The sequence below is a fragment of the Melopsittacus undulatus genome, chromosome 14, assembly GCF_012275295.1.
Source record: "Melopsittacus undulatus isolate bMelUnd1 chromosome 14, bMelUnd1.mat.Z, whole genome shotgun sequence".
Lineage (NCBI taxonomy): Eukaryota > Metazoa > Chordata > Aves > Psittaciformes > Psittaculidae > Melopsittacus > Melopsittacus undulatus.
In genome coordinates, this window is record NC_047540.1 from 3,599,564 (window position 1) to 3,616,590 (window position 17,027).

The 17,027-nt window shown below is 49.2% G+C and overlaps 1 protein-coding gene across 20 annotated transcripts in view; it reads left to right on the forward strand.

Annotated features, from left to right (window-relative positions):
- Nucleotides 1–17,027, forward strand: part of EPB41 (erythrocyte membrane protein band 4.1) — an 87,936-nt gene that overhangs the window by 45,501 nt on the left and 25,408 nt on the right. For 7 of the 20 annotated variants that reach the window (XM_034069342.1, XM_034069328.1, XM_034069327.1 and 4 more), the window contains exons 4-14: nucleotides 629–733; nucleotides 3,433–3,475; nucleotides 5,403–5,478; nucleotides 6,040–6,258; nucleotides 8,293–8,380; nucleotides 8,885–9,037; nucleotides 9,878–9,975; nucleotides 10,695–10,867; nucleotides 11,607–11,723; nucleotides 13,248–13,376; nucleotides 15,727–15,938. In XM_034069342.1, coding sequence (XP_033925233.1) covers nucleotides 629–733; nucleotides 3,433–3,475; nucleotides 5,403–5,478; nucleotides 6,040–6,258; nucleotides 8,293–8,380; nucleotides 8,885–9,037; nucleotides 9,878–9,975; nucleotides 10,695–10,867; nucleotides 11,607–11,723; nucleotides 13,248–13,376; nucleotides 15,727–15,938 — 1,413 coding nt within the window. The remainder of the gene's footprint in view (nucleotides 1–628; nucleotides 734–3,432; nucleotides 3,476–5,402; nucleotides 5,479–6,039; nucleotides 6,259–8,292; nucleotides 8,381–8,884; nucleotides 9,038–9,877; nucleotides 9,976–10,694; nucleotides 10,868–11,606; nucleotides 11,724–13,247; nucleotides 13,377–15,726; nucleotides 15,939–17,027) is intronic. The other 13 variants (XM_034069336.1, XM_034069344.1, XM_034069338.1 and 10 more) reach the window with 5 other exon arrangements.

Here is a 17,027-nt window from a genome sequence, read left to right on the forward strand (position 1 = left end):
AGAAGAAAAGAGATGCTCAGAATGCTCAGAGTGTGTTTCTGGAGGCAAGAACCTGTGTGCCAAGCAGCTTTTTGTACGTGAGGCAGAAGTGGAGAAGCTGGGTGTCAGCAGCAGCAGATGGGGTTGATGGAAAGGCCATGGGAATGATGGCCTTTGGTTCTGAGCTGCTGTTTTCCTCTCTGAACCTCATATGTCAGGTTGCCTCCAAACTGAGAGACTCTGCAGTTGGAGGGAGCAGCAGTTTCATACCCCACCTTGACCATCTTTTGATCAACATCTCACTGTGTGGCAGCCTGGGCTTGGGGGATGTACTTGGGGAGGGATAAACCATACAAATCCTTGGTGTCTGTGGGTTGAGAAGCTCAGCTTTGGGGGGCTTCAGACACGGAGCTGGTGGTAGCAGAGACCCACTGCAGTTCTCGTTGCTTCTCTGGTTTTGTTTTTATGCCTGATTCTCTTTCCTATAAGGGGTCCTTGCTCGGAAGCCACCAGGAGATCTGATTTTGAGCTTCTCAGGACTCCTTTCTTGACAGTGCACAGTGTGGTTTGATGACATTCCCTCTCTCACCCATGAACCAGGGCAGCAGAAACCAGCCCATCCCACACAATGTCTTCTCTCTGTCTGCAGAAACACGCCAAGGGGCAGGATCTCCTTAAGAAAGTCTGTGACCACCTCAATCTCCTGGAAGAAGACTACTTTGCTTTGGCCATATGGGACACACCAACCTCCAGGGTAAGCAGCTGCTGGTGCATGGTGCTCTGTGCCCGGGTGCGTTCAGCTCCTTACAGGATCCTCTCCCTTGGGGAGGAGGTGATGCATAAGCTCTTCTTAAAGCTCCTTTTGGTGTCCTCCCCAAAAGGGGTTATCCCAGAGGTAGAAGTTGTGAATAAATGGCAGAGGACTGTGGTTTTGAGTTCAGAAGTGGCATGGGGCTGCACTGTCACCTGGAGAAACTCCATTACCTATGAGCTGACTGCAAAATGATGCCATTGCTTTGTGAAGCTGTAGGCCAGGAAGTGAGGCTGCCCTGGCACTGCTGTCAGCATGGGTAAGGTTTGGTCGGAGCCACCCAGAGCAGATTTGAGTCAAGGCTTTGCCCTGCAAAGGAACGTGTGACTCCATACCAAAACTCTTACTCATATGGTTTCAGTGTAAGGTCTTTGTTTGGTTAGACTCAAGCAGTGTCTTATCTGTTAAACCCTTGGTTATGCTTTAACTCAAGCAGTTACTCAAGCTTTGTTTCCTGAAGCCTAAAGTGTTCTGAAGTGAAATGAAGGGACCCTTTTATGTCCTTCAGACCAGACAGGTTGGTCCATGCTCTGACTATACCTATGCTTCACCTACAGAACCACTTCTGGGCCAGGTTACTGTGACTGACACATTCAGCATTCAATACTTCATAAATGCAAGTGTGAATTGTTAAGGAAGAGGCAGAATAGCACCCCATCATTACCTGAGGCAGGCAGAGCTCTCTCTTGGGTTTGGTTTTACTGTCTCTGGTATTTTCTTGTATGTCACATTTCCTTCCATGTGTATAACCTGTTTTTTTGACCCTGGGAGCTGGGTGTGCTTGCAGGGGGAGGCAGATGGGCACTTTTAGATCCAATTGGGAGAAAAAGGTTTGGATCAGCTCAGCTTCTCACACTTGTGCTGTGCACTGGATCACTCAGGGGCTGAGGAGGGTAAAGCTGCTGGGAGTGGGTTTAGCTCCAGTGCAGAGTAAGCTGCTTGGTAGAAATCTGGTGTGCTCGGATGGGGGAAAACACCATTTTGAAATCTGAAGCTCCATCTCTCTCCTGCTTCACTTCAAGTAGGGCCTGACAGTGAGTTACTGATTTACAGGTAGAAATGATCGTAGAATCACAGAGTGGTTTGGGTTGAAAAGGACCTTAAAGCTCCTCCAGTTCCAATCCCCTGCAGTGGGCAGAGACACCTTCCACTAGACTATAATCTTATAAAAGACTATAAAATGATCTTAATATGAACCCAACAGATGAACTTCTGTCCCCACTGCTGTATGGGGCAGACCAGAGATGCTTGTGTGTACTCCTGGGCAGGGAAGGGTTGAATGCAGCATTTCCCTTTGATTTTCATGGAATAAACCTTCCTGGGGATGGGAATTTCCCCACATGGGACTAGCAGAGGGTAGCAGTGGGAACAGCAGAGTCAGACAGCAGATAGAGCAGCTGGTCAGCACCGAAAGAGCTTGATGCTCTTCCTGCTCTGAAAGGGAGGATTGTTTCCAGCCATTCATTTCTCAGGGTGGATGAAAATGCTGCTAATTGCTGTGCCCACCATTGTCTGCTGGCTTGGGCAGGATGAGTGCTGGGGATGCACGACTGCACCGTGGGCAGTGATGAGCAGCCCTGGCCCCAGCCTGGGCCTAGAGGTGCTCTGCCTGAAACAGTGGCCACAAAACCACAGCAAGTGCCCCTTGTCTGCCTTTGAAATGGATTTTACAGCTCCAGTTTTATAGGTTAGAGGGACAAGCGTGTAAAAAGATAAGGTTAAATATTGCTGCTGTCAAGCTACACGTCCTTCTGGTCAAAACAGATTAGCTTGGGGGATTCAGTGAGTTAATTCCTTCACCTCGGGAGACCTAGATGTCCAAATCCTGCTCAGGGCTTGTGAAAATGAAGGGGGTGGCTTGAAAATGAAGGGGGTGGCTTGAAAATGAAGAGAGTGGCTTAATGTAGGCTCTCCAACGGCTCTCTGCAGCTGTGTGCTGGCAGCCACCCGTATCCTGGGCTACATCAACAGGAGCGTGAGCAGCAGGTGAAGGGAGAGGATCCTGCCCCTCTGCTCTGCTCCCCTGACACCCCACTCACAGCACTGTGTGCAGTGCTGGTGTTCCCAACATAAGGAGGACATGGAGCTGCTGGAGCAAGGCCAGAGGAGGCCATGAGGATGAGCAGGGGCTGGAGCAGCTCCTGTATGGAGCCAGGCTGAGAACACTGGGGCTGTTCAGCCTGGAGAGGAGAAGCTGCGTGGAGAGCTCAGAGCAGCTTCCAGTGTCTGAAGGGGCTACAAGGATGCAGGAAAGGGGCTCTGCATCAGGGACTGTAGGGGTAAGAGAGTGCTCAAGGCCAGGTCAGACAGAGCCTTGGGTGACAAGGTCTAGTGTGAGAGGTGTCTGCCTGTGGCAGGAGGGTTGGCAGGTCCTTTCCAACCCAAACCGTCTGATTCTATGATATGCTGCTCTGTTTGTTTCCTCCTGTTTCTGTTTCCTTCCCTATGAGTACCTGGTAGATGAAGGGTGGGAAATGCACCCACCAAGACCACAGACTAGAGGTGAAGCTGTGAGAAACGCCCCATCTCTCCAGTTTCCATGACTGCATTCATGTCCCATTGCTGTATTTTTAGGGGGGTTCAGGTTTCTCTGGTGTTTCTGGAATATTTGTTAACCTGGGGATGTTTTTATCCTCTTACAGACATGGCTGGATCCTGCCAAAGAAATAAAGAAACAGGTTCATGGTAAGTAGATGGAATTTGTGGTGTGGATGTGTGTGGTTCCTCCCTTCCCTAAGTAAGTGTGGCTTTAAGGGCCATTCAGGGGACTCAAGGAGGGGTGATAATTCAAGTGAGGGTGTCTGGCAGGGATCAGTGCATCCTTCAGTTCAGGCAGTGTGTGCATCCTTTCCCTTTGTCCCAAGTACTTCGTGATGCTCTGGATTTAGGGAAAGATGTCATTTCCTTGGGAAAACACAGCCTGGGGGGTGGACATACCCACACTGTCCTTGCCACCATGTGATGCTGAAACAGGAGATCTGCTCCTTGTTTGAGGATGGGAAAAGAGGTACCAGTGGGAACAGTGCAAATCTCACAGGAGCTTGGGAGAGCCTGAGGAAAGCTGTGTGCTGTAGCAAGGTCTGAGGGACTCTGAGGCTGGTTTGAGGTCCAAACAGGGGCACTGGAATGCTAAATAGCTCGAGTAGTATCAGGGCAAATAGCAGATGCTCTCCAAAGCTGGATTTTAAGGTCTTCTCGCACTGAATTAGTTCAAAATGAGGGCACTGTCAAAGTTAAACAAATTGTAGAGGCTTTTGTGTTCTCTCAGGAGCAAACCTGACTCCTTTGAAAGTAAAATACTGGTTTATGAAAGTAAAATATTGTTCTATGAATGTGAAATCTTGCTTTATGAAAGTAAAATCCTGGTTTATGACAGTACAATACTGTTAGATGGGTGCTCCTGGAGGGGTGCAGGACAAAGTGTGTCCTTAAGCACAGATGAGGGGGGAAGTGCTGCAGGGCTGTGGAGCAGAAGCTTCTGCTTTCATCAGCTTCTTTGAGGTGACAGGCTGTGTGTGAAGGGCAGGAGTTGTGCAGGTAGGATTCAGTTAGTAAGTGTGATGAGCAACCAGTTCCCTGTGGAATCTGGTGCCCTGAGATGGGTTAAGTGGCAAATAACTTGATTTGACTTCAGTATATGTTGAATGTATGCATATGTGTACAGCAACGTCTGCTGGTTTAGATACCCTCTGCCACCTAAAATACCTTCTTGGTATAACTTGGTTTGAGCTGTGTGTGATGAAAACAACAAGCCTTGTGTTTAATCCCACTTGTGGCGTTGCATAAGCTGTAAATCCGTGAATGCTACATCCCACCTCTTCCCTGGTTGAGACTGGGATGACTGGGATCCGTCTCCGAGAGAGTCAAGCACAGAGGTGTCTTCTCTTGCTGAAAGAAACATTCTGTTGGGCAAGTGTTACAGGGAGAAGTTGTAGTTATGGGAATTACTCGGGGTGCTTGATGGGTCAGGACTATTTTCCATGGGTAAATGGGATTATTCTCAAGAAAATGAGAGGATCTTCAGTCACTTGGACTGTCCATACCATAACACCAGTTCTAGGTGGGATTATGGGGATTCTTGCTCCACTTAATGCTTATACAAGACTTGCTGTATTAAAGCATTTAGGTCTAGACTTGTAAAGCTCTTCCTGTCTCAGTGCTGGTTTCATCCAGGGATTGATGCTTGTATTGTGCTGAGTTTAACCTGTGGTCTGAGCCCACCCCAGTGCTTTAGGCTGGTGACATTTGAAACTTGCGTGATAAACCAGTACTAACTCATGGAGTTACAGCACTGGCCTCGCTTCATGAATCCTTCTTTTCAAGCAGTGCAAAACTACACAAGTAACTGAGCTTCTTAGAGCTGAATTGAAGTTTTCTCCACAAGCTGTATTTTATCCATGTCTGTTTTCCTGCCCTGCTTTGTTTTCTTCTGCGTCTGTCTTAGCTCCTGTAAATGATATTGTATCTTACACTGTCTGCTAAGCGGCAGCTAATAAATGATCTGCTGGCTCTATCTCTCAGTTGGATATTCCCAACTTTTGCTGTAACCACTGACTGTCACGAAGCTGTTTTGGGGCTTTTCTTCTTCTCAAGCTCTTCATTGTAATTGCAGGAGGCCCCTGGGATTTTACCTTCAATGTAAAGTTCTATCCCCCGGACCCTGCGCAGCTGACAGAGGACATAACCAGGTGAGCTCCCTCAGCAGGTACAAAGTGTTAACATTTGGGTGCTTTTCCATCCCTCAGCAAGGAGATCAGTTGGGAGTACGTTGGGCTGCATCCTCCCCTGCATCCCTGATCCAGCACTGGGGCAGCAGCACAAGAGGGACGTGGAGCTGCTGTAGTGAGTCCAGAGGAGGCCATGGAGCTGCTGTGAGGGCTGGAGCAGCTCTGCTCTGGAGCCAGGCTGAGAGAGCTGGGCTGGGGCAGCCTGGACAAGAGAAGGCTCCTGAAGGGGAGACCTGAGAGCAGCTCCAGTGCCTAAAGGGGCTGCAGGAAACCTGGAGAGGGGCTTGGGACAAGGGCCTGGAGGGACAGGCCAAGGGGAATGGCTTGAACCTGCCCAAGGGGAGCCTGAGCTGAGCTCTTAGGCAGAAGTTCTTCCCTGTGAGGGTGCTGAGGCACTGGCACAGGGTGCCCAGAGAAGCTGTGGCTGCCCCATCCCTGGCAGTGCTCAGGTCCAGGTTGGACTCTGTTTGATCCTTAAGTTTCTCTGTGTTCTCTGTAAACAGTATTTTGCTTTTCCCCCAGGTATTACTTGTGTCTTCAGCTCAGACAAGACATCCTCACGGGGCGGCTGCCCTGTTCCTTTGCCACTCTGGCTCTGCTGGGTTCCTACACGGTCCAGTCTGAGCTGGGAGACTACGATCCTGACCTGCACGGCCCAGATTACATCACTGAATTCAAACTGGCCCCAAACCAGACAAAAGAGCTCGAGGAGAAGGTTGTGGAGCTTCACAAAACATACAGGTAAGGTGCTCTTCAACAGTGTAGTCATGAAGGCAGGGTTTATTTCATGTGAAAAGACAAAGTTTGGTTTGTTTCACCTTCCCTTTGTCTTTTAATATTTGCTTTGGGATTTATGTAAGTTTTGGGTTGCAGTCTTGTTGGAGCAGATCACATCTCTTTGTGTGTACACTGTGTAGCTTACAGCATGTTTGGGGTTTTCTGCTGCCACATTTAATGAGTAAAACTTCTGTAATATGGAAGTATTCCAGGTGATGCAGGAGGTAGAAACCTGTGGTTAAGCTTATCCTCAGGGTGCTTGCCTGAATGGCCGTGACCCAGGCAGATGCGTCTTCTTCAGGTAGGGTTGAAGGACTCCTGGGAGTCCCCCTGATACCAGATTGAAAGGTAACAATAACCAGACCTCTTCCTCAGCTTATTTTGAGTTGATTTTCATAGATGCTCTGCAGTGCTCAGGTTGCAGAAGCACACTGGACTGCTGTGCAGGGTGGCCGGGCAGCAGCTTCTGCACCCTCCCAGTGATACATTTTGGTTTTAGGGGGGAAAAAAAGCCCATAGAACCACTTGGAAATACCAAAGCCTTCAACCTTCAGCCTCCTGACCTGTGGAAAGCTGCTGGTTGATGCACCAGTAACAAGAACAGAACAAAGATGAGACCTGCTTGCAGGCAGATGGGAGCTAATAACCCAAATGCAGTAGGGAAGGGTGGACGTGTGCCTCCAGCTGTGACCAGAGCTACAATTAACACCTTGCTCAACCCCCACAGATCAATACTTTCAATTGATTCCCCTCCATTTGCACTGAGAGGAGAGGAAATGAGGGAAAATAAGTCCTGGGCTGCTGACAAGCTTCATGACTTGGAGTCAAAGGCCATTAGCTGTGCTAGAAGTGGCAGATCTCATTGCTGAATTATTCATGGCTTCATTAGAAGGATACTTGAAGGTATAGGATGGAGTTATATTTAATCTGCTAGAGTGTGTAGGAGGAAGCAACATGTACCCTGTGTAATTTCTGCTCTGTATTCTGTGGACATTAAACTGTCAGAGGGTTTTCAGTGGGGAAGCTGCTAAGCCGTGCTCCATCTCTTGCTACTTTACCTGCAAAGCACAAGGCACGTGTCAGGCGACTGCTCCAGGTCTTTCCTAGAGGATTGTCCTCACATTTGTCTTTGCCCACCCTGTCTCCCACCCCTAAAACCTCTCTTTACATCTCACAAAGGATGTATGTGAGTGCTCAGTAAAGGAGACGTCAAAGCAGGGAACAAAATGAAGTGGATACAGCTGAATTCTCTCCCAGCAGAGCTGCTAGATGTACCTTGCACCCCAGAAACTTATTAACAAGAGCACTTCAAGAACATTGTTAATCCTCCATTAGCAGGATGCTGCTGTTAAGTGAAGTTGTGTTCCTCCTGCAGACAGGTCACCATCTGCTCCCAGAAACTGCTCATTCATCAGCTCTGCCCCATAGGAATCACTGCTGATGGGTCTCAGCTGTCCTAGCCTGGGGTTTGGAGAACAATAGCTGGGTTTGGGAGGTCTGGAGGCAGGAGGGCTGGGAGGATGGTACCCATCAGACCCATCACCCTTTGCCTGCAGTCGTTTCTTCCACTGAATCAAGTTTTGTTCCTCTTGCTGTGCTTCCTCCCTTTCTTCTCCAGTGTCTGTGCAGCCACAGGAGTAAAGTGCATCTGGTTCAGGAGGATGACTCAAAGCAGAAATCTGTGCATTCACAGTAATTTAATAGTTCATCACAGAATCCCAACCTGGGTTGGATTGAAGGGACCTTAAAGCTCATCGTGCTGCAATCCCCTGCCACGGGCAGGGATACCTTCCACTAGAGCAGCTTGCTCCAAGCCCTGTCCAACCTGGCCTAAATCTAGACATAAATATCTGTATTTACATATCTACATCTGGGCACAAATTTGCATTGACAGCAAAAGAAAATGCACAAAGTGAATGGTTTAATGAAGCTGATCTGTCCCCTGCTAAAAGCAATAGGTAGGTGAGTACCAATCCCTTTCTTTCTTTCTTTCCCCAGATCTATGACTCCAGCCCAAGCAGACCTGGAGTTCCTGGAGAATGCAAAAAAGCTGTCTATGTATGGAGTCGACCTTCACCAAGCCAAGGTGAGAATCAGCTTGTGTGCACCTGCCTGTGGAGTTCATTACTAGACTCATCCTTCCCTTGCAGGAGTGAGTTTGCCAATGTCAGGAGACTCCTTTTGAAAGACAGAGGAAGTAGGGAAACTCTGACATGCAACACAAGTGCCTCAAGCACTCTTGAAGTGATGCTTCCTGATTGCTTATTACTTACATATTACAGGAGGCTTTACAAAGCTCCTGATGTAGACAGGTCCTTGCTCTTAGAATGCACAGCTCTGACTGCAGCATGAGCCACTGTGCTCAGGGAAGTGCAGGACAGAGTCAAGGTGAACCCTTTGAGCAAACAGCATCAGGAGAGAGCGGAAGGGAGGAGGCTGGAAGGAGAGATGTGAAGGAAAAGCAAGGGAGCTGGAACCTGAAGTCGGGGTGGTGGGGAGATGGCATCAAGACCAAAGGGCTCATTTGAAGGCAGATATTGACCTGAAGCTTGTAACCCTGACACTGCTTAAACCTCATCTGCTTTCCCAGGATTTGGAAGGAGTGGACATCACTCTGGGAGTCTGTTCCAGTGGCCTTCTGGTTTACAAGGACAAACTGAGAATCAACCGCTTCCCGTGGCCCAAAGTCCTGAAGATTTCCTACAAGCGCAGCAGCTTCTTCATCAAGATTCGCCCAGGGGAGGCAAGTTCTGACTTCCTGCTGCTCGGCTCTTCTTTGTCTGCCTTCTGGTTACCCCCAGCGTGTGTGGGTGCTGCAGGGAGGGAGGGAGCCGTGTCCTGAGGGAGCATTTTCAGCCTCTGGTTTCTGAGCCTGGCTTGGTGTTAAGCTTGGGTAGAACACACTGGAGCTAGAAACCAGCGGGAGACAGTTGGAACAAGGTGTCATCCAGCACCACCTCCTGGCACCGCGTGGTATTCCCAGCATCCCGAGGAAACCCGTGGGAAGCTCGCAGTTGGAATTGGAGAGGACTAACTCCGTTCTTGGATACAGGGCTAGACGAGGGCTCTTGGTCTCATTTCATTTACAACCAAAAGAATAATTACAATTACAGAGCCATACTTTGCACTGAGCCTGCAGCAGGCAGGGATAGGCTGCCCTGATGCTGCCTCTTATGAATGGGGAGATCCTTGCAGCAGCCTGGTCACTGGAAACACAGTGGAAAAGGAGGCTACAATGGGATTTTTGCCTCTTTCCTCCTCTTCTTCCTCCTATTGCTTCAACTGCCATGATCCAGCTTTGCAGGGAAGTCAATGTTCAACCCCATCCTACAGCTGGGCAATGTGATGGGGGTTAAATGATTCTGAATGGCTGCAAAACCCATAGCACATGGGTGCAATTCCCTATGCATCGGGAGAGATGCTCAGGCTTATGGCCAAGCTTGTGGTGTTTGGTCACACCTGAGCTCCTCCCTCACATTGTGGAGTGAGTTCAGCTGCTCTTGGGCTAGACCAGTACAGTGGGAAGATGGGCTGGGGACTGGCCTCCTGCCACATTTCTTGCTAATATTGATGTTTTCTGCAGCAAGAACAGTATGAAAGCACAATTGGGTTCAAGCTCCCAAGTTACCGGGCAGCAAAGAAGCTGTGGAAAGTCTGTGTTGAACATCACACGTTTTTCAGGTGGGTTTTGAGTGATGGGCTCACCTTGACCAACTGTTGCTTTAGATTAGCTGCCGAAAATGAGCACTCCTTCTGAGGTCCTTAGGGCTTCACAAGATCTAGAGTGAAATGCTTGAGAGGCATTAAATATGGACAGTGCAATGGATTTCTAGGCAGCTTCATAAGATGTATAAGAATAACTGTGTCTTGGGATGCTTGGAGAGGAGAAGGCTCCACAGAGACCTTAGAGCAGCTCCAGTGCCTAAAGGGGCCCTAGAAGACCTGGAGAGGGGCTTTAGACAAGGGCCTGTAGGGTCAGGCCAAGGGGAATGGCTTGAACCTGCCCGAGGGGAGACTGAGCTGAGCTCTTAGGCAGAAGCTGTTCCCTGTGAGGGTGCTGAGGCGCTGGCACAGGATGCCCAGAGAAGCTGTGGCTGCCCCATCCCTGGCAGTGCTCAAGGCCAGGTTGGACACAGGGGCTTGGAGCAGCTGCTCCAGTGGAAGGGGTCCCTGCCTGTGGCAGGGGTTGAAGCTGGATGATCTTAAGGTCCTTCCAACCCAACCCATTCTATGACACTGTGATAAGGCAGAGGTCTTCTGTTTCATGTAGATGTGGGGTTATTGCTCGTTGCTTTGTTAGTAAAGTATATGCAGGTGACCAATTTGCATTGGAATTTCTCTTCCCTTATTGCTTCCTGCCCCTGCAGACCTGGTTTCTGACCCCTCTGCTTGGTTTGCAGGCTGACTTCCACCGAGGCCATCCCGAAGAGCAGGTTCCTGGCGCTGGGCTCCAAGTTCCGCTACAGTGGGCGGACGCAGGCACAGACAAGGCAGGCGAGTGCCCTCATTGACCGCCCTGCTCCTCAGTTCGAGCGCACGGCAAGTAAGCGAGCATCCAGGAGCCTGGATGGAGGTGAGTGTGGGGCTCTTCCTCTTCCACGCCTGCATTCAGTAGGATGCTGAAATACTCCTTCAATACTACCTCAATTCCCTGCTTTAAAGAAAACCCAACCCATAACTTCTCGCTTTACTACGAGACCTGGATGTAAAATGCAAACTGCTAGTAGTACCAGTGAGAACTGAGTGACAAAAAGGATGTAGGAGGGTGCTGAAGGCTCACGGCAAAGTTCTGCTTGTAAAGATATTTCCTCATTCCATCTCGATGCATTTTCCTGTTAGTGAATCAGGAATTGAGCTGTTCTAGGGTTTGCTGAGCTGCTGAAATTACATAGTTTTTCTTGCCAGAACTGTCTGAAACTTTTCCGCTGTTAAACGATGCTCATGTTGAAGCTTGTGGCCTCTCAGTCAAGTGGGCTCATCCCTGATGTTTTTAAAAGAGCCAAATGTCCCTTGGCTTGAGCTCTGTACCTCAGCAAAGCAAGATGCCAGCTCATTGCAGTCGAGGTGTGTGAGGTTATCCAGGCCTGATGCACAGGGGCAAAAGGACCAGCAGTGTTGTTGCCCCTTGGCCATACCCTGTAGACATGTATAACCCCAGATGTATAGAGGAATCCATGCTGCAATCCCGCACCTGGGCGCCAGAGCTTGGAAAAGAGCAGCCTGGGAATGTCACGCTTGTGTCCCCATTGAAGTCTGCAGCCTGTTTGCATCTGCTGGGTGGGCAGTCCTTAACATGTGCCCCATTTCTTCAGCTAAACGTGCGACTCAGAAAGCTGAGTTCAGTGCCATAGAGGAAGAGAAGCAGGAGGAGGTGGTGGTGGTTGAGGTTCCTGAACCAAAACCCGTGGATCAGATCCGAGAGAAGCCAGGTATAGCTGTGGTGGTGGTGGCTACAACTCTCTGCAGCACCTTTCCTATCCTTTACATGCTTGTTCCTGACAACTCAAACTGTCACCAAATCTGGTGGCTTTCTTTACCCATTCCTTTGCAAGAAGAGTTTTGCAGTCAGAGGATAGAGCCCAGCAGAGCCCAGACTCTGGAGATGCATTAAATCTGTGCCTTGCACCTTAGTAGACTGTAATTCCATGGGCAGATGGGGAGAAGTTCAGGCCCTTGAGCACTGTCTCCTTGTTATATTTGGGTGGTCTTGTAAATGTGGATTAGAAAACGTGAAAGTTTGCTCAGAAAACCTTCTGAAATCCTTCATCCCAGGACCAGCTTGCCATTTTTGAATGGGTTTTCTTTGGCCTTTGAGAAATGCCACCCATTTTGCTACCCAGAGCTTATATTTCTCTTAAAATAAGTAATGCTAATAAATATTAATGCCCTGAAGAGGCATGTAAGTACAACAGAATATTTGACTACTAATAAGTGTATCACAGCAGCAGTGTTGTCAAGTACTTGCAGTCGTCATCACTTACATAGCAAAAGCCTGTGGTGCATGAGGGCTGGAGATAATTCCGCACATGAACAGGTGGCTCTGTGTTCCTAACGTTGAGATTTGAAGTACATTTAGTTAAAGCTGCTAGTTTTTATATAGGTTTTCATCTAGAGGAGCCTGGGCATTGGAGTGAGGCCAGAGGAGGCCATGGAGATGCTGTGAGGGCTGGAGCAGCTCTGCTCTGGAGCCAGGCTGAGAGAGCTGGGCTGGGGCAGCCTGGACAAGAGAAGGGGAGACCTGAGAGCAGCTCCAGTGCCTAAAGGGGCTGCAGGAAAGCTGGAGAGGGGCTTGGGACAAGGGATGTAGGGACAGGCCAAGGGGAATGGCTTGAACCTGCCCAAGAGAGGGGAGACTGAGCTGAGCTCTTAGGCAGAAGCTGTTCCCTGTGAGAGTGCTGAGGCGCTGGCACAGGGTGCCCAGAGAAGCTGTGGCTGCCCCATCCCTGGCAGTGCTTAAGGCCAGGTTGGACACAGGGGCTTGGAGCAGCTGCTCCAGTGGAAGGGGTCCCTGCCCATGGCAGGGGTTGGAACTGGAGGAGCTTTAAGGTCCCTTCCAACACAAACCAGTCTGGGATTGTATGATTCTATATTACCAGCCAGCACCTGCATCTCCCCACTGCAGCACTCTGCAGGCAGAGCACAACACTCCAGAGCCATCAGGTGTCCCCACATATCCCTGCCTGGGCAAGAAGCCTGCAAAGCTTACAACAAAGTGTTGTTCATTACCCCAGTCATCCCACATCCTGGGCCTGTGTCTGGCAGCACTACAAGGATTGATAGCAATGGTGTGATAGAAAATAATTAGCAAGCTTCCTGGTTTAGAAACGTCCTTGCTGTTCTCTGCCACTGCCTTGGATTGGGATCTCCTCTTGCTCTTTCCTCTGCTGTGGTGCCTGTCGTGTGTCTGTGCGGTTCTCCAGCCCCTCCGTTAACACATGCAAACCTTTTTCTAGCCAAATACGCACTTGAAACTTTCCAAATGAAGCCCATTGCAGAGGAGGAGGAGAAGGAGGACAAGGTAGTGGTGGTTAAGGTTCCTGTGTCCGAGCCAAAGTCACCAGAGCCATTGCAGACGTGGTCAGGTACAGCCGCAGTGGCATTCGGCATCAGGGTGCTGCCCATGCTGTAACCTGCTGGGTTGATGTGGTGCAGTGCTGTAGGATGGAGGTTACCTTGTTTGTGGTGGTGTTCATTGCCATTAAAATCACACCCAGCTTTGCAAGTGTGCTGTAATACATGAGTGCTGCTTTGTCGGCGTGTGCCTGAGGTGCTGTGCCGTGGCTTGGCTGTGTGCCTGTGTGCTGAGTTGAGTGTGCAGTGGCCTCTTAACATTCCTCTGTCACTGTCCCTTCTGGAAAGGTGCATTTCTCTGAGCTATAGGAACATGCAGTGCCTGAACATCGGGTTGTGTGCTCCAGGATGCTGGAGGTCACCTACACTCTGCTCTATTTATTTGCTAGGGAGCCTGCTTCTTCCCTGCTCAGGGTGGGATTTCCGAGCAGCTTTAATGCTGCAGACAGATGCACCCTCATCATAATTAAACACAGAGTTGATTGCAGAGTTCATTGCAGGAGGAGGAGACTGAAGCCATGGAGGAACTGACTGGGAACTTTACCTCTTCATTTGATCATGAAAAACACAAAACCAGCCCCTGTGCTTCCCCTCTAGGGTATTCATGGAACGGGCTGCAGCAGAGTGGACATCAGCCTGTGCCAGACCTGAGCACATCCAGGCTTCTCCTGCTCCAGCTGCCCCTGCCTCGCATTCACCTCCAGCACTTTTCCCTCCTCTTAACACTTCTGTTCCCCATAGGGACCATTTCCTTGGCCAGGATGATGATGGTTGATATTTTCTATCCCGTAGTTTGGAGCCGTGTGTTTAAATTGTCATGTGTCAAAATAGCCAAAGGTCGTTAATCATGAAAATGTAACTACAGTAACACAGTTCTAAACAGCACTGGATGGCAAAGGAAAAGCTTGGTACTTGTGGGTGCCTTTCCTGTGTGTCTGGATGCTTCTGAGCACTGAGAGAAGCAGGAGAGGTGGCTGTGTGGATTTATTGGTGGCAGCATTGCCTTTGCTGCTTCATCTTTGAAGTGGCTTTTTAACACATCCATAACTCTTTTAGCCAAACGTGCTCTTGGCATTGTTGAGATAAGCCCAGTTGAAGAGGAGGAAGAAGAAAAAATGCTGGTGATGAGAGAACTAGAGCTGGTCCCAAAGGAGTCAGGTACCACCGTGATGGCTTTGCACACCCAGCATCCTCATTGTCCTGGCTGTCCCTGCCACCTCACCGACCCTTCATACAACCTCCCCAGCAGCTGTCACCGCTTCCGTGGCATAAATACACCAGGACACAGCACCCAATGTCCTTCTGAAAGGATAACACCATGTCTGGCTCACAGAAATGAACTGCTGTGCTGAAGAGCAGGGGACATAATGGAGATGGCAGCAGTGGTTTGGGTTTTCTTTTTCCAACCCAAACCACTCTGTGACTCTATGAATGAATTCAGGTGTATTTTTAGTGGAATGGCCATGAAAACCAACATCAGGAGAACTCAATAGGCTCATTGAATCTATAGGTACGCACAGTGAAGTAGTTGGGACTTGCTTTGTCACACAGGCTTGAATATTTTGGAGGTGTCAGACTTTTCAGGGGTTGGGAACTGATGGGGAAATCAGGAATGGAAGGAAAGGAGAAGGCAGTTGATTTTGTGTGTACCAAGTGCTTGTATTGAAGACTCTCATCCCCCAGGAAGATGAGTTTTGGCAGCATGCTATTCATTTCTGCACTGTCACTGATCTGGAGATGATGGGTATCTTCTCGCAGTGTTGCTCTGGGCTGCAGGAGGAGATACCCATCTCGGACACGCAGCCCCAGCCTGCTTTGAAACCCACCTGGAAGTTGCTGTGGAGTTTTATAAAGCAATCCTTAATTGTTCTTTCCTTTGAATTGCTGAAAAGATGGGGAAGGTGGGGAAAAGCCTGTGTTGCCCTTCCAGAAACCATCCATTCCTGGCTGAGGAGATGCCAATGCTTCAAGAACTCACCACAGCTCAAAGTGGTTCCATTTTAATGGTTGCACTGGGAGTGGATTCTGTGTCAGTGGTGTGTGAAGGACCCAGAAAACGATGGCACAGTGTCACAAATAGATTCACCTTTCTGGTGTGGCTTCTCTGCAGAGTGCAAGCTTGCTTTTTGGAAACCATCTGTTGTGGGATTTGATTTGATTTCAGCCGTAAGGAAAATAATCTCAACTTTTCCCATACTAAATACACAAGCTGCTTTGCTCAACATCTTGATTTCTTTTTCCTTTTTCCTCCTCCTCCTCCCTTTCTTTTTGAACATCAGCACTGTAACTGGGACTTTGCCTACACTTTGGCAACGTTTCCTGTTGTGAACTTCATCCCTGTCTGTCTCTCCCTATGCTCAGCAGCAGCTGTGATAACCCCTGAGAGGAGTCCCCGTCCCACCTCTGCCCCGGCCATTGCTCAGACCCACGCTGCAGAGCCAGTCCCAGCAAAGCCTGACGTGAAGGACGTGGCTGCTGCCTATAAAGTAGAGAAAGAAGCAGCAAAACCTGATGTGAGACGTGAAGAAATCCCAGCAGAGAAAGCCAAGCCAGAGCCAGCTGATGCATCAAAGGTAGGTCACACCAGTGTGTCCTTGGAAGAGCCTGCACTTGTGCTCGGATGGAGCATTGGCTCTAAAAGCCACCCCAGAGCAGCAGCTCTGTCCATCTTCCCCACCCTACTGGTGAGGGGTTTATCACTCACCCATCGGGTGGGATTGAGGGGCAGGGATCTGGATCCCAGGGAAATCCCATCCCTGAAGGAGGAGGTCCAGGGCAGCTGGGTTTTGGTGGTTGCAGGCAAACCAAATGCAACTTGCTTTAAAAAAAGCTGGCAAGAATTGCACACGAATTCCTGGGACTTGCATTTAGGGCTCACCCATGGCCAGGCTCTCTCTGATTCCTGGTATGACAGCAGGAAGCAATTCCAGTGAACTGGGTGATAGGGATCTGGTCCCAGCCCAGTGCCTGAATGCAAATGTTTTTCACTTTGATAGCTCTGGGAGAGCTGTGAGTACCTTCCTGCTAACTGAACTGAAACTTCCCTTGTGAATGGCACTATTGAGGCCTTGGGGGGGGTTATTGTTTAAAGTGCATTTATTTAAACACTGATCTTTCTACAACGGAGTCCTCTGCTGGGGTTGATCCATGTGTGGTGTTCTCCAAAGTCAAAAGAATATGCACAATTATTGTCCCTATTGCAATATCCTTGATATTCTGCTAATCTGATTGACTGACAGTGTTGCAGCAGAGGTGGACACCTTGAGATAGAATATTGCCATATGTAGCTGTTCTCAGCACTACTGGAGCCACAGTTTGCTATAACCCATCCCACAGTGGGTCCTGTATCACATAGTCCAGGGGGAATCACTGTTGATTAAGGTGATTAATCACTGTTCATTAAGGAGATGGAGGTGTAGAAAGGACCATTGCTTCCAAAAATGTCATGGATCGCTGTGTGACCAGTGATTCTTAAATGGAAATGCTGATGGGATCTCCATGCTGGTGCAGTGAGTGTGCCTTGTGGCACATCCTGCGATGCTGTTCCTACACTGCTGCTCACCTCCCTGTGGGAAACAGAGCCAGTCTATTTGATTCATTACAGGGTTTTTCCCTAAATACTGAAACATTGGGTTTATTTTTTCTTGAAATGGAGATGTAGG